The sequence below is a fragment of the Gavialis gangeticus genome, unplaced genomic scaffold, assembly GCF_001723915.1.
Source record: "Gavialis gangeticus isolate Ggan-Ray unplaced genomic scaffold, GavGan_comp1, whole genome shotgun sequence".
NCBI lineage: Eukaryota > Metazoa > Chordata > Crocodylia > Gavialidae > Gavialis > Gavialis gangeticus.
Genome location: NW_017729028.1, coordinates 27,095,721 through 27,110,601, shown reverse-complemented (window position 1 = coordinate 27,110,601; position 14,881 = coordinate 27,095,721). Strand labels below are relative to the sequence as shown.

The window sequence follows — 14,881 nt, the reverse complement described above, 5'->3', positions numbered from 1 at the left end:
AAGGTGTGTGGGGTGTGCCTGGTGGGGTGGGTGTATATGGGGTGGGCTCTGTGCGCAGGTGTGTGGGGGCGTGTGTGTGGGTGCGGTATTTGTGGGGTGTGTGATTGTGTGTGGGGAAGGGTGTGGTTGTGGGGTTTGCAGGGGGGCAGATGGGGGTACAGTGGGGTGTGCATGGGAGCCCCTGAACGCACCCCCTGAGCCAGTCAGCTGCTGCCCTGCAACAGCTTGGAGCCCATGCGCCATGTGGCATCTCCCCGCAGGGCAGCCAGGAGGCAGTGGTGACAGCAATGGAGACACAGGGGAGCCCAGTGCAGGCTCCAGGAGGCTGCAGCAGGGAACTGCCGGCAGCGGGAGCAAGAGGGGCTGCTTTTACCCTGCACTGAGCAACAACTTCTGTCTGGCGCTGCTGCTGAGCCTGGTGAGCCTGGAGCAGGCGTGGTGCCGGGGCTGTACAGTGTCCGTCCCCGCTGGTGCCACAGGGCTGGGGCCGCTGGCTTCGGCAGCCAGAAGGAGTCACCTGCCACCTGGGCTGTCTAGAAAGGCAGTCCAGCTGTGGAGCTGCCCCAGCCCTGCGGTATGCCCAGGAGGCAGCAGGACGTGCCAGAGCTGGACTGTGCCTGGGCCAGGGGACTGAGGGACCTGCTGCGGGCTGGATAAAGACCTGCTGTGAGCTGGATCTGGCCCGTGGGCTGTATTTTGCCCACCGCGCCTAAACCCAGGTGCAGTACTCTAGGTGAGGTTTCACCAGTGCTGCATTGGAAGTGATACTCCTATTGAAACAACCCAGTATGCTATTGGTTTTTTTTTTCAAACAAGAGCACACTGTTGGCTCATATTCAGCTTGTAGTCCACTATAATCACCAGTTCATTTTCTGCAGTGCTGCAGCCTAGCCAGTCATTCCCCAATATGTACTTGGGCATCTGATTATTCCATCCTAAGTGCAGCACTTTACATTTGTCTTTATTTAATTTCATTTCAGCCCATTTTCCCAGTTTGACAAGGTCCTTCTGAACCCTAATCTCCTCCTCTAAAATGTCTGCAACTCCATCCAGTTTGCTGTCATCTGCAAATCTGCTCTCTGTGCACTCAGTCTGCAGCAGAGGGTCCTAGGTAGCAGCACACTACCAGGACAATTGTAGAAGAAAGTGCAGTTCATTAGCAGAAGATCAAGGGTTGTTAATATCTACGGAAGGAAAAGATTAGCAGAAACCAAGGAGATAACAGCGAGCCATGAAGTCAACTGACTCCCTCTGCCCACCTGAACCGAAACATGGCTGTCCCTGCCTGGTAGTTGGTTTTAAACTTTGAGTGGAGCAGGAGGGATCTTAAGAATCATTCACACTCCGCCTGGATCCACTGCGGCCACCAGCTGCTGCTTTTAGACTCCTCATGAACATCACAAGACTTCATGTTGTCAGAAAGATGCTCCTTTTAGGTATGTTTTTGCAGCATTCAAGCACTGTCTGACAATTGGGGCCTCTGCTTCAATGTGCATTGTAGGATACACGGACCAAGCAGTTAGGGCACGGGCAGGCAATTATTTTGGGCAGAGGGCCGCTTACTGAGCTTTGGCAAGCCATCGAGGGCTGCATGACAGGCAGCCAGGGGCAGATAAATATTAGTTTTCAAAATTTTTTAGGGGCCCCGTGGGCCAGATAGAGTGGCCTGGTGGGCCACATCCAGCCCCTGGGGCCGCATTTTGCCCACCCCTGAGTTAGAGTGTCTTGCTATGGCTGCAAATGTCTAAGTTTAAGCCCTGCTCTGGATTTGTGTGGAAGTTTATCTACTGGTAACCCATCTGTATATGGGTAATGGGCTATTTTAGCTAGGGAGTCAAAAGCAGCTGGACATGACTCTAGAACATTACTCCCTTGTGCGGTACTGGCTGTCAGTACCAGGGTGCCTTAATCACCCCATGGACCATTTGACTTTAATAGACCCTCAACTTTTTTTTTTTTTTTGACTTGACTTCAGCCCATATTGCCCAGGGATATTACAAAGACATGGTCTACTTTTAATACCCTCTTCCACAAGTAAAAGCGTTAGGACACACCCAGAGGAACTTCAGCTATGATGGAGTTCATATTCATTTATCTATCATTCATTACCAAGAGCAGCTTATTGCAAGTAAAAAGTTGCTCTCAAATGAAACTCCCAAGCCTGATAACATTGGAGCTGGAAACATCACAAGACGAGCACTTGGAATTAAATCTGATTCCCAGGCTCTGGACTCACATAGTCACTTAACAGGAGGGAGTTACATGTATACATCCCATGCACAGCAAGAGGACTATAGCAGCCCTCTCTTCCTGAAACGAAACTTCAACACGACACCTTTATGGCAGCACAGCTGACAAAACACTGTAACATCAATTGCATAAAGGAAGCGGCTGCCCGGTCTTTAACTGTTCAAGGAACAATGTGTGAGCATGCATTTTTAGGGGTAACATGATAAGGGGCTTTTTTTTTTAAGCACATGGGAAGATAAATCATTAAGTCATTACACTCAGGATTTGTCTTGAACTAAAACTTTTCAGAAATAATCTCAGCAGAAGCTACTTCTTCAGCTGACTAAACCCTGCTGAAATAAAAGAACTCAAAACATAACAAAAGAGATGACAACCGGTAATTGGCATTTCATTCGTGCTGATTATAAATATCCACCTACATATACACCTGTATACACGCCTATGCACCACAAGAACCATGCTGTCATGAAGAAATAGTTAGTCCCCGTTATGTGCTTTGAAAAAAGAAACTAGTTCCTGGCACATATATCTGATACAGCATAATGACACATGCACGTGTACGCACATCTCCCTACCCCAACACACAAAAATGATTTCTTCATGCTTATTCTTCCATTCAGAAAGTGCCCAATGTTTGCACTGGGGTAACTTAGAGCCAGGAACTTTATTCCTGCTTCTGTCACTGACATACCGCGAAGTGATGGAGAAAGGAGCGTCAGGGATGAAGCTACTTGCTTATGTAAATGTTCGAAGGATTGTGAACTTAGTCCTGTGATTCTCAATGAGAGTGTACTGAGATTTTTTTTTTAATAAGCACTGTTAGGTGTGAAAACACCTACACATGATGCACAAGATAAACCCAGATATTTCCAATAGGAATCCACAGTGTCAAAAACAGTCGGACCTGTTGTGGTCTTTCTGAATGCTTTGCAACAGAAGAATTGCTCTCCTACTTTTCCCTTGTCGAGAAATGAATAAAGCTAAGTGGGGTGCCTCGAATCTAACAAGGTGCCTTGAATCTTCCAGCTATGAAACTATGAATGTTGAGAACCACTCTGCCTTAGTCAATAGGTTTCTTCAAGTACAGGAGGAAATATATATTTTTTTTAAAATAGGAAAATGCGTTGGGAAGATATACAAGTAGAGAGAGGACTTCAGGGGAAGCATGACCCTAAACTACTTTTCATGTTTTGTTTCCCCATTAAGTCATCAATGGCTCAGTGTCTAGTCGGGAGGAGGTATCAGGTGGGGTTCCCCTAGGTCTGTCCTGGGTTCAGTATTGTTTAATATCTTCAGTAATGATTTGGACAGTGGGATTGAGTGGACACACAGCAAATTTGTGGACGATACAAAGTTGGATGGAGTTGCAGGTCCTCTGGAGGATAGGGCTAGGATCCAGAATGACTTGGATAAACTGGAGAAACGGTCTGCAATCATTTAGGTGAGATTCAAGAAGAACAAGTGAAAAGTTGTGTATTTGGGATGGACTAACTGCATGTACAACTAGAGATTGGGGAATGATTAGCTAGGCTACAGTACTAAAAAAGATATGGGTTGCAGTACACTAGAAGCTGAAAGAGCCAACAGTGTGCTCTTGTTGCAAAAAAAGCAAACAGCAAAGTGGGTTATATTAACAGGAGTGTCACTTGTAAATCAAGGGAAGTGATTCCTCTGGTCTATTCAGCACTAGTGAGGCTTCACCTGGAGTACTGTGTCCAGTTTTGGGCCCCACCCCTGAAGAAGGATGTGGACAGTTCAGAAAGACTCCAGCGCAGAGCAAAAAAAAATGGTTAAGGGCCTGGGAGGTAAGCCTTATGAGGAAAGGCGGAAAGTCTTAAAGAGTTATTTATTTTGGAGAAGAGAAGACTGAAGGGGACTTATTAACAGTCTTCAAATACCCGAAGGGTCATTAGAGAGATGGTGGAGGTGGGCTTTTCTCTGTGGCCATAGGGGAGAAGACTAGGAGCCATGTCCTCAAGCTGCAGCATGGGAAATTTAGGTTGGAGATTAGGATGAAATTTCTGACAATGTGGGTGGTCAAGCATTGCAACAGGCTGTCCAGAGAAATCGTGGCATCTCCATCCTTGGAAGTTTTCAAGAGCAGGTTGGACAGACACCTGCCTGGGATGGCTTAGTCAGGGATGATCCTGCTCTGAGATGAGCTCGTGAGGTCCCTTCCAACCCGACTTTCCTATGATCCTACTAACATCATTGCCATCTTTAAAAAGGTCTACACACAACCTTTATCAATAATAGGAAACTTCAACTGCTTATTCATTTATTAATGGGCCTGCTCGCCCTGCATCTCCCTGTAATTTGCTGTTTGTGTTGTATCTGTTATTTCCCTCAACCTCCATGGTTGGTATGAACTTATTCTGTCTCTTTCCAGCTCCTATTTCTTCGCTTCCTAGGCCTGCGTGGGTGCTGATGGTTCTTGCTTGACTGTTCTTTAGAAAAAGGTTCATTTAAACCTGGGATCTTCGAGGAGTCCACTGCGATGTGAAGTCACAAAGGCTACTTCTCAATTCTTGCATTCAATTTATGACAATTTTGGGTTAGTTGGATGCTAATTATTGTATCTTTTAGGATTGTTCTGTTTTCTGCACAGGTGAACTTCAATGCATTCTCCTACTATCTTGGTTACTAGGGCTGGGATTTCAAATAGAGCTGAAAAGTTCTAAGCACCAAAATCTCCACGAATGTTAATATTAGTCAGGTGTAATTTGAAAATTGCAGCTTATATTCCACATTTACCTCACATTTGCTTTCTGAAACCTAGCACCACTGAAAAACATTGGTCAATGAATGCATTTTTAATTATGACAAATCTAAGTAGCTCGTCAAGGTTGATATGGATGATGTCATTTTGCTTTTCCTCCTCATTGCTAAGGAGCCGACTCAAGATCATGTTTTCTTCTTGTCGAACTCTCTTCTCGAGGGATCGTAACTTTGGAACCTCTTTGATGCCTCCTGTGAAATCTGCATATTTAAAATCCGCCTGAATATGGCATCCAATACCTTGAGAGCTGACCAGGAGCTTTTCATTTTCGTTTCCTTTAGAAATCCAGTTTCTCCTTTGCTGTTCCTTGCAGCCTATCCAGAGATTCTCTTGAATGGTTAAAATGTAGTTCATTGGCATTCATAACACTTTTGATGTAAAGCCACTCTTCCACCTCTGCATCTTCTTCCCTTGCTCTCACTAGATGCTGAGTTTTCAGGTGTGCTTTGGTGTTTTTACAGCTTACATTTACCTTGTCATAACTGTATGCCTTTGCTCCTACACTTGCTTCTTTCCAGCCTCCTAGGCAATTCCTCTCCTTTCTGTCTTCACATAGTTGCAGACAGTTATCTCCACTTTAACTGTCGTTAGACCAAACTCTGCATATACAATCCTTTTAATCTTTCCTCCTAAATCAATTCCTCTAGTCCTTAATCATTTGTCTTGCTATTCTCTAAATTAGCTTCCATTTGTCTACCAAGCTGCGGTCCTCAGGTGCCATTAAGATATTTAGACAGAGCTCTCGCTGTGGACATGAGCTCATAGGAAGCTCATTGATACTGTTATGGGTAAGCCATTTCATTTTATAACTGGACATTTTGGTATGACACAGTGCTTAGATGAAGGGTGTGCCATTGTGCCTGTGCGAATGACGGGGATCGTGACTTCTTTTCCGCTCAGATTCTTGGCCCAGGTTCCTTCAGTGCCGAAGCATCGTCCAGCCTCGCACCGAGTAAGACGACTAACATCTGTCACGTGTTTATTCTCTCATCCTCATCCCGGGGGAGAACCGTGCGCTGTACAGTGTCTTGTTTTAGTTAGGTTTCTGCCGTTTGTTTTGCTTTGTGGGGTTTTTTTGCGATACACGTTGCTGTGTATTTACGTGAGACGAGGCAGGCCAAAGAAACCTCCTTTACGCTTGGATCAGCACGTGGTGACGTTTCTCGTGGTCCCCGTTCTCGGGTAGTCTAGTCAGATACCGAACTGCCGCTTACACAGCCCTTTAGATCGTCACCACCTTGTACTGATACGGGGCTGGATTTTCAACTCAGTTATATTGACACAGCTTCATTAACACAGCAATGTTGATTAATACCAGCTGTGGACGCATCTCATTATCCAACGTATCTTCCCAGCACTCTATGTGGTAGGTGTTATTTTCCCACATTGTGAAGAGGGAAGTGGAAGCAGAGAGCTAAACTGCCTTGCCTTAGGCCACACAGTGAGCCTGAGCTGGGACGTGAACTCCTGAGGGCCTAGTGCCAAGTCCTGCCTGTCCTCAGACCACTAAACCATGCCGCTTTTCAGATAGCATGGCCTCATTAGCCAACATATTTTTTGCATGATCTCCCTAAAGGTATAATAAGCTTATCAAAAGGATAACTATAAGGATAAACCCTACCATCTCATCCATCAGTCGGGAAGAGAAACAAATAGAAAAACAGCAACTCCAGTGTTTCCAGATGTGTCAGTCTGCTGCAGGCTTTCCATCTAGTGACAAGTAATCAAAAGATATTTCTAGGACCAGTAGTCTGCTCTCACGGCAACAGGAAATTACCTAACTATTCAGGAACCTCACATGAGATGCTGTTTCTTTTGGTTAGATTGATTTCATGCATTACCCATGGTACCGGTATGGTTCCAAAAGTGTTACCATATGCAGCTAGCATGCCGTTTCAAAGCACTGGGGTCCAGTTACTTACCAAATATAAGCTTAATGAATATTTCATTATTTGAACTGCCTGTCTGTCTTACAGAGATGGATCAGTGACCTTTAAAGCACTGTTACGGTCTCTTTGTAGACTCCCAGATGCTGTTTCTCTGCGATGCTGTAAAACTCGTATATCCAGAGGCGTAGCAAGCTCTTCTGTTGCCCTGGGCAAAGCGGAGGTGCAGGGGGAGGGAGTGCCTAGGGGACAACTGAGGATCTGGGTGGTGTTCAGGACCCAGGAGGTGAAGGTAGGGGTCCTGACAGCTGTGGGACTCCAGCTCCACACAGAAGGAAAGGAGACCAGGGGGTGGAGCCAGAGCAGCTCTAGGGGCCTGAAAGCTATGGGGGAAGGTGCCTGCCCCCCAATGGTGCGGCCAAATGTCATGCTGAGCCAAGAAATAAAACCCACGCTGAGGCAGCAGACGGGGTGCCCCTCTGTCTTCACCCCCTGCTTCTTTTCCCCCACAACTCTTATCTTCCAGGAACAGAGAGCCTCCTTGCATCACTGACTCATTCTCAACCTCTCTCCCAACAGCCCCATCCTATAGCTGCCAGACTAGCAGCATGGCTGCTTCAATCCCAGTGGCCCTCAACCTCAGTTCCAGCGCCTCCCACCCTTAATAATTAGCACCTGGGGCTTGTGCCCCCTCATTCACCTACTTCACATAAGGCTTCCCCGCCTCAGCCCACTCTGAGGCACTAAAAGCCCAGCCGGGAATATATTCTTTCATGCTTGTTTCACAGTCGGGTCTCGGTTAGGAGCCTCCCCTCTGCTGCCTCTCTGGCAGTGCCCGACCAGGAGAGGATTAGCAACACTAAGAAGAATTTGATAACCAAGGAAGGCCCTGGGAGCAGACAGGCATCCAGTTCCCACGGTCTTTCAATGAAGGAGGGCAGGGGGACTAAATCCCGTTTATCCCATGCAAAACCCACCCATGAAGAAGTCGTGTGATTACAACCAGGCTAGTGTGCAAACATAGGCAGCCTCCCAACAACTTTCCAAGGAGCTTTCTTTCACTGGCGTTGTCGCCCTGCTTCGTCCTGCTCTGGAGAATGAGGCTGTTGCATGTTACTTTTAAACGAGCCTCATCTACCCCACGGTTTACCTGGTTCAGATTGTCCTTCCTGACTGCATGGAGTTAAACCTAAGCACAACCAGGAAACAAAACAATGACATGCATAAGGGTCCTTAAAGACACCTGCCTCTACTTGGCTCCAGCTGAACTCATGGATTTACTCATCCGGGTCTGAGGCTAGGATCAAGTGGGGCATGGAGCCATGAAAAGATGCTGGGCTTAGTAAGGAGGAAGGGTGAAATAGGCTCTGAGAGCCTGCCCCTGGGGAAGACGGCCATGCACACACACACGGAGGCAAAAGATCCCTGGGACAGGGATGTCTGGGCTGGGTGGATCTCAGCCAAAACTTCCAAATTAAAAGCAAGGTGTGATCACACTGGCCATTTATCGCTTTAGCCTCGTCTCTGCCTGCTCTTCACCTTTGGGGGAATAAACAGTGCTTTACTTTGGAGAAACTGCTTCTGAGTCACTTCAGTCAGCTGCTGTCACAGACTCCCAGAGGAAAAGAGGTTACAGGTGCCAAACACAACCAGGATTTCAGATTAACACGGTTGGGAGCAGGGGAGAGGAAGTGAAGTGAGGTGAAGCAAGGCTGGTCCCCTGAGGGGTGCACTTGCAAGAGCCAAAAAGGGGTCCAAAAAAGGAGGGGCGATACCTGCTTTTCTGGGGGTCAATACCTTCACTCACTGTGTCATCTTGGCTGTGGAACGGGGTGGGCCACCTGGGCCATGGCCCAACCAACTTTCAGCACGTTCATTTAGCCCGCTATGCAGTTAAAAAAATAGCTATACAGTTTTCACCAGAATGACAATTGCGCATTTGTGGGTTATAGGAATTAACTTGCCTAAAAGCTGGTCGGGCCGTGGCCCGGGTGGCCCACCCCGGTCTGCAGCCTATGTTTGTGAATGTAAGCTCTTCTCGTCTCTGTGCATCTCCATAAAACCCCAAGCACGCCCCAGGGCACTATATCCAGAACTGTATGAAATGACTGAAGGGCTTGAGCTTCATACAGCGCAGCAGAAAAGTGCTCACCTCTGAGCCAGCTGCAAACCCTGAGCAAGTGGGGAATGCAATCAGTCCAGCTTGTCCTGTTATTCCTCAACTGCCGTTTCAGTCGGTGGCAATACCTCATTAGGAGCCCCACTGGCAGGGCCTTCCCAGGACTGGGATTCAGGACCATGGCCCTTCTCACACCTGTGGCTGTGTAGGTCGGCTAAGTCTCCCAGGGCAGTGGGAGCTACGCCGTCTTGTGCCTGCAGGCTGTCTGCACCAAGTGGCTTGCAGCCCATTGGAGAGTGAATTGAGTCAAAACCACTGCTCAGGACTCCAGGAGCATTCCCGGTGCGCTCAGCGTGACCGCGACAGGTCTGGCAGAAACAGCGGGTCTAACTGCACAAGGGCCTGAGCACCTTGGACTCCTCTGGCATTCAAAGGATGCTGGGGGAGGGCCTAGGCATCAGGGAGGACTATGCCGGCATCATTTCTCATGCTGCAAAGAGGTATCATCCAGATTTTCACTGATCATTTTTATCAGTCGGACAACTGGTTAGGGCTGACTTTATCTCCACCCTCCTCTTCCTCCCCCACCCCAGAATAATTTGTTCCTGTGCTCTGAAAACGCAGATGCCATTATAAAAATTTAAGCAGAGAGTTTTGCACCGTAAATCTAAAAAGCAAGAACTTCTGCTTTTAGAAAATAAGCATTTATCTGACAAGGGTCTTATAATAAGTTGGTGGGACACAAAAAGGTGAGAAAAAATTTAGAGCAGCAAACTCTTAGAAAGTGATTAGCAGTATGTTTGGATAGTAAAAGCAGCAAACCCTTAGAAAGTATGTTTGGATAGGAAAGCAGCCAGCTACTTTACCTTTAATGCGAATGTATTCAATACGCTCATTTTTCTATAGACATGTATAAAAAATTAAAAACCGTTGAAAAGTAATGTACAAAACCAAACGCCACAGCGAGAAATTTGGAGAAACAAATAAAGATGCCATCATAAACTATAAAAGCTTTTCAGAAGCAGGAGAGGGAGGAAGGCAATTTGAAAAAATACGACCGCAACATGAAAGTGAAAGAGGAGGAGGGGATGGCAGGTGGGAAACGAAGGGAGAATGAAAACCACCACTTAAAAAATAAATTCATAACATCACCACAGCAGGAAGCAGAAGGAAATATTTAAACCAGCAATCTTGAAAACACAACCCAGATTGCACAGTGAGTGACACCCTCTGTCTGTGCCAGGCAAACAGATCCATTCTGCGAGCTTCCTTCCACTCCTGCCCCCGTTCCCATCCCATTGTTTGCATGAAGTTGTGTCTCGGTAACGCAGCCGCTCAGAACGGGCTGTCTTCATCAAACTTTAAACAAGCCGAGAAACGTGTGCAGGCACAGCATGTTTTATAAGGCCAGCAGGAGCCGAGGAGGGGTCCGTTTCAGTAAATCGACAGCACTGTGGAAACGTTTGGAGGGAATAATAACCATTGGTAATAATAAATGTGGCCCTGACAGTCCTCTCCAGTGCGAGAACCTGAAGGAGGCCGCCAGGGAGGGAGGAAAGCTCCATAAGCTCCAGTCTCATCCACTTTGCCACTTGCCAGAGAGGGAAGTGTGGAGGAGACCCCCAAGAGCCACACACTGACAGCCGTGCCTGAGCCAGTGTTGGTTGAGTCCCCTGGGGCCGGTGTATCTCAGGGACTTCACATGACAATCATTATCACAGCCACCGCGCCTCGCTCCACATCCCCAGGAGGTAAGACGGTGCTACTGCCTGCGTTTGATTAGATGAGGAGCAGACACACAAAGACTACGCAGGGGGTTGTGGCAGGGAAGGGGCTAATGTCCAGGTCTCCTGAATCCCAGGGCAAAGTGGACCATGCTTCCTCTTAAAAAGGAAAAGAGCCAGAGGGATTTCATGCCACTCTAGGATATTTCAGGTCTTTTTTAGGTTTCCTTGAGGAAATACAGCAGAAGCAGTAGAGGATGGGACTCCAGCGGAAACCACTCAGCTGCCTGGGCCCCTCCACAACTGCAGGTTATTTGGGGAGAGCTCAGGGTTGCAGGGGAAGGCACTTCAGGTACTCAGCTTCATGCTACCACCGTTTCCTGGGAAGGTCAACCAAATGCAGTTACATCTAAAACAAAAGCCTGGTCCTTGAGAGTCATCAGTATAATTCTTCTGTCCCCGAGGACAATGTTTTACCTCATTATCCTCAAAACCAGTTATTATTTATAATGTTTATCTCAAAACAGGGCTAGGCAGACACTTAACTTCCCAATGCACCATATTTCATTGTATAATTCAGTAATGGTGAAGACAAGCTGACTCTAATAAATATGTATATAACCAGCAGGGGTGCCTGAGTTACCCAGTAAAGGGACTGTATAATTTTTTTTTGTACGTACTGTACAGTGACATGATTAGCATTCAGCGCCAAGAGAAATTCTGATTTTCTGATGAGTTTTACTTTTCACTAGCGTTGGCTGCGTACCCCTTACTAAAATGCATCTCTTTCCTGAAGTAACATGTCACACAGCTTTAATCCTTCAAGATTTATCTTTGGTCAAGTCCACAGCCAAAAAAACCCCTCCAGGGCTGCATCCTTCTAAGACAGGTGGAGCAAATTAGACACTTTTCATTCTAAACAATCAGATATGGGGATCAGATTCGGAAATTGCATGCATTTCATCCACAGCCTGGATCCTCTTGTTCTTTTCACTGCTACCATCTCATCTCCTATTCGTCTTCACATTTAAAATTGCATGGGGCCAGCTTCTATTTTAAAGAGGTATTTATGGGAATGGAAAAGAGAGTGGTTTCTAAGACTATTTTTTACCTGAGCTCTGATTGCAGCGTCCTTCTTAATCCACTTTATCACTGTTTCATACACCAGCTCCTCTGCTTTGGTGTTCAAGCTGTCATTGGACATGTAGGAAATGAAGTCGTCTTTGGAGATATTAAGGATCTCCTCTTGGTTTGCCACCTCTGGGAAAATTTGCAGGGCGTATGCTTTGGCCATGTTGTATAGTTCAGTGCACTGCATGGCTTCGGCCATGGCTAATATTCCTAGGCAGTTGCTAGCCGTCAATTGTTTTTCTAAATGAAGCAAATAAAGGCAGCACATGAATAAAAACAACATGTGGTTATTTTATTAAAGAACAGGTGCTGTGGGTTGACGTTGGGTTCACTGTGAATAACTCCTTGGTTAGTCCAATGACTTTTAATTACAATAAAACATGTTGAGCACATGCGGTCTCTTTAGAGCTGAATTTTTAAATCCTTTCCTGGATGGAGGCTACTTCCTTGGCTGGCTTATTTGGTTTGAGCCCTTGTGGGTCCAGAGGGGAAAGCTGCTGCATGACCTCAAATCCCAGAACCACCCATTCGGTAGGAATCGGGGGGCAAATCGGCACTGCTACTTCTGCTGCCTACAATGTTCCTTTAAGAAACAGCACAGAAGTACAGACCAGTGCAGATGCTTTAAGAATAAATAACTTTGAGGACTTTTCTGAGGATGCTACAGTCACTTTATGATAATTTTTGCCCTGCTCAGCTACTAAGCTACTTCAAATAAAAAAATCTCCCTCTCTCTCTCTCTTTTTTTTTCCAAAGGAACTTTGTTGCTGCTGAATGTGATGACATCCCTTATGCAAAACACAGATTATACTAATGGTTTCTGTTAAATGTTGTGTAGTGGTGTTTCAAAGCAAATCAGGCACAGAGGAGACAGCATTATCTCCTACCCAGCAAACAGAAGTAACAGCCCTGTGTGTAGCATTATGTTAAGAGTGAGTTATACTGTACACTTTGTTGTCCTTTCTGCTTTTCAGATGCTCTGAAGAAAAAAAAATACAAATAGCAAAGTCATGCAAGGGGAGCTCATAGATATGGGGCTCAGCCTTCTGGTAGGTGAGACACTACTAATAACAGAGTATATTTAATTTAAAAGCAGGGCTGGAGATTTTAAAATAAAAGAGAGAACAAGGATGTGCTAGACACCCAATCAACCCAGCAACAGAGCTGTCACAAGAACGATCAGCTGGTAATATGGGCAGGTGAGGTTCTTTGGGTAGATGGGATATCTTTTATTAGAACAACTAAATAGTTGGAAAAACTGTTCTTTGCAAGCTTTCAGGCACCAACACCCTTCTTCAGGTATAGAGAGCTGGTAACATGGGCACTAATGTGTGCAAGGCAGGCTTGCCTGCTGTTAAAAGGAAAATGTATTACATTTGGGCAGCATCATAGTCTATGGGGCTACCTCACGGAACTGGGCATAAAGGTGAAGCTTTTCAAGAACTCCGCCATTAAAACTCCTGCCAGACGCCTCTTCTGCCAGTGTTCAACGCAACTGCCTCCATCTGGTTTAAATCCCCAAGTACACTATCTACAGTCTAATTTATTAATATGTGATTAGGCCTATATTTTTACTTGGTAGTACATGCACCAGTCTAGAAAACAGGCTGTCAGATTTTATCAGCTGATCCTATGGTTCCCAAATCACCCTCCACCACATCTCTTCAAGCGAGACCTACTGCAGCTGTGATGCTTCATTTTGGTTCAAGACAACATTTTTATATGCTCAGACTCCTTGTTCCAGTGTTTTCTTCTCAGAGATGTCCATTGCTCCTCTTTCCCAAGAAACGTCTCTTTGCCATGCCATAATGATCTGATCTACTTCAACACCCTCTTCAAAGTGAATAGAAGTCCACTGAGAAGGCTTGGGAAGGTGTTGTGGGCTCTATCACTTCTAATATGATTGTTGAAGTGGAATGAATGATTTACTACCTTTGGGAGAATGGGGATGGGCTACAGAAAGATAAATTGAGCACTGTTAATTGATAATCTCAGAACTGCTATCTGAAAAGATAAATCCTCTGTTTGCATCAAAAAGGACATTGGGGTAAAGGTGCAAGTTAGGAAGATCAACCACCTGAAGTTTGTGGATGATATTGATGTGCTGGACACAGAGAATATGGGCTGGCAGGGCCAGGTAGATGTTTCCATGTGTCAGTCTACTTGAAGGCATCATAGGTATTGGTGTAAGGTCCTTTCACTTGTACTGAATATGCTCTTTAAATTTAGGGAGGCATCTTTTAGCATGCCCTAGAAGTCAGGCCAGTTTTTCCTGCCCAAGTGCAAGGGGGCTGGAGCTGACGATCTGTAAGGTCCCTTCCAGCCCCTAATGGGTATGAAACTATGAAATCAGCTCAAGCAAATACACCTCCCTGTTGCAGTCTGTGAATCATTTAGTTAATGGGATTCTATCCTTGTTCATCTACAAGCATTGAAAAAGTCAGGTCATATCTGTAAGACTTAAGACCTCCAAAGTATTCCAGTGACATTCAGTGGGCTTTGCTCTCCTGCTGACCCCCACATTTGTTCCCTTGGTTATACAAAACTAATCCAAAACACCTTTTTGAGATCTTTGCAGTCTGAATGAAGGGTTGGGAGCACAGATGTCCATACTCCATGCTATAAAGGAAAATTAAGATGTTTTGGATGGGAGTTATGAGAAGCTGGCACTGGAGAGGCCAAAGGGAAAAGAACAGAAATAGCAGCATGTGACTACTGGCAGAAGAAGAAGGGTCCCAAGAAATCAAGAATAACACACTGAAGTCAGTAAGAGCGTAAAGTACTCTGTTGTGGTACAGCTGGGGAAAAGGCAGAGGTGAGGACATCAGCAGGCAAGAACTGGAGAACCCAGTAGTCTGGAAAGCAGGAAGTGCAGGGCCTCAGGGACAGTGGTTTTAAGACCAGGGAAGAACTGGTGGAGGATAAGAAGGCGATTGGAAACTTGGGAGGAAATGATTACAATATGATACAATTCTGATCCTGAGATGGGGAA

The 14,881-nt window shown here is 46.0% G+C and overlaps 1 protein-coding gene across 2 annotated transcripts in view; it reads right to left on the bottom strand.

Annotated features, from left to right (window-relative positions):
* KLHL29 (kelch like family member 29) overlaps nt 1–14,881 on the bottom strand; it is a 668,905-nt gene that overhangs the window by 73,280 nt on the left and 580,744 nt on the right. For both annotated transcript variants that reach the window (XM_019520813.1, XM_019520814.1), the window contains exon 7: nt 11,870–12,129. In XM_019520813.1, the coding sequence (XP_019376358.1) occupies nt 11,870–12,129 (260 nt within the window). The remainder of the gene's footprint in view (nt 1–11,869; nt 12,130–14,881) is intronic.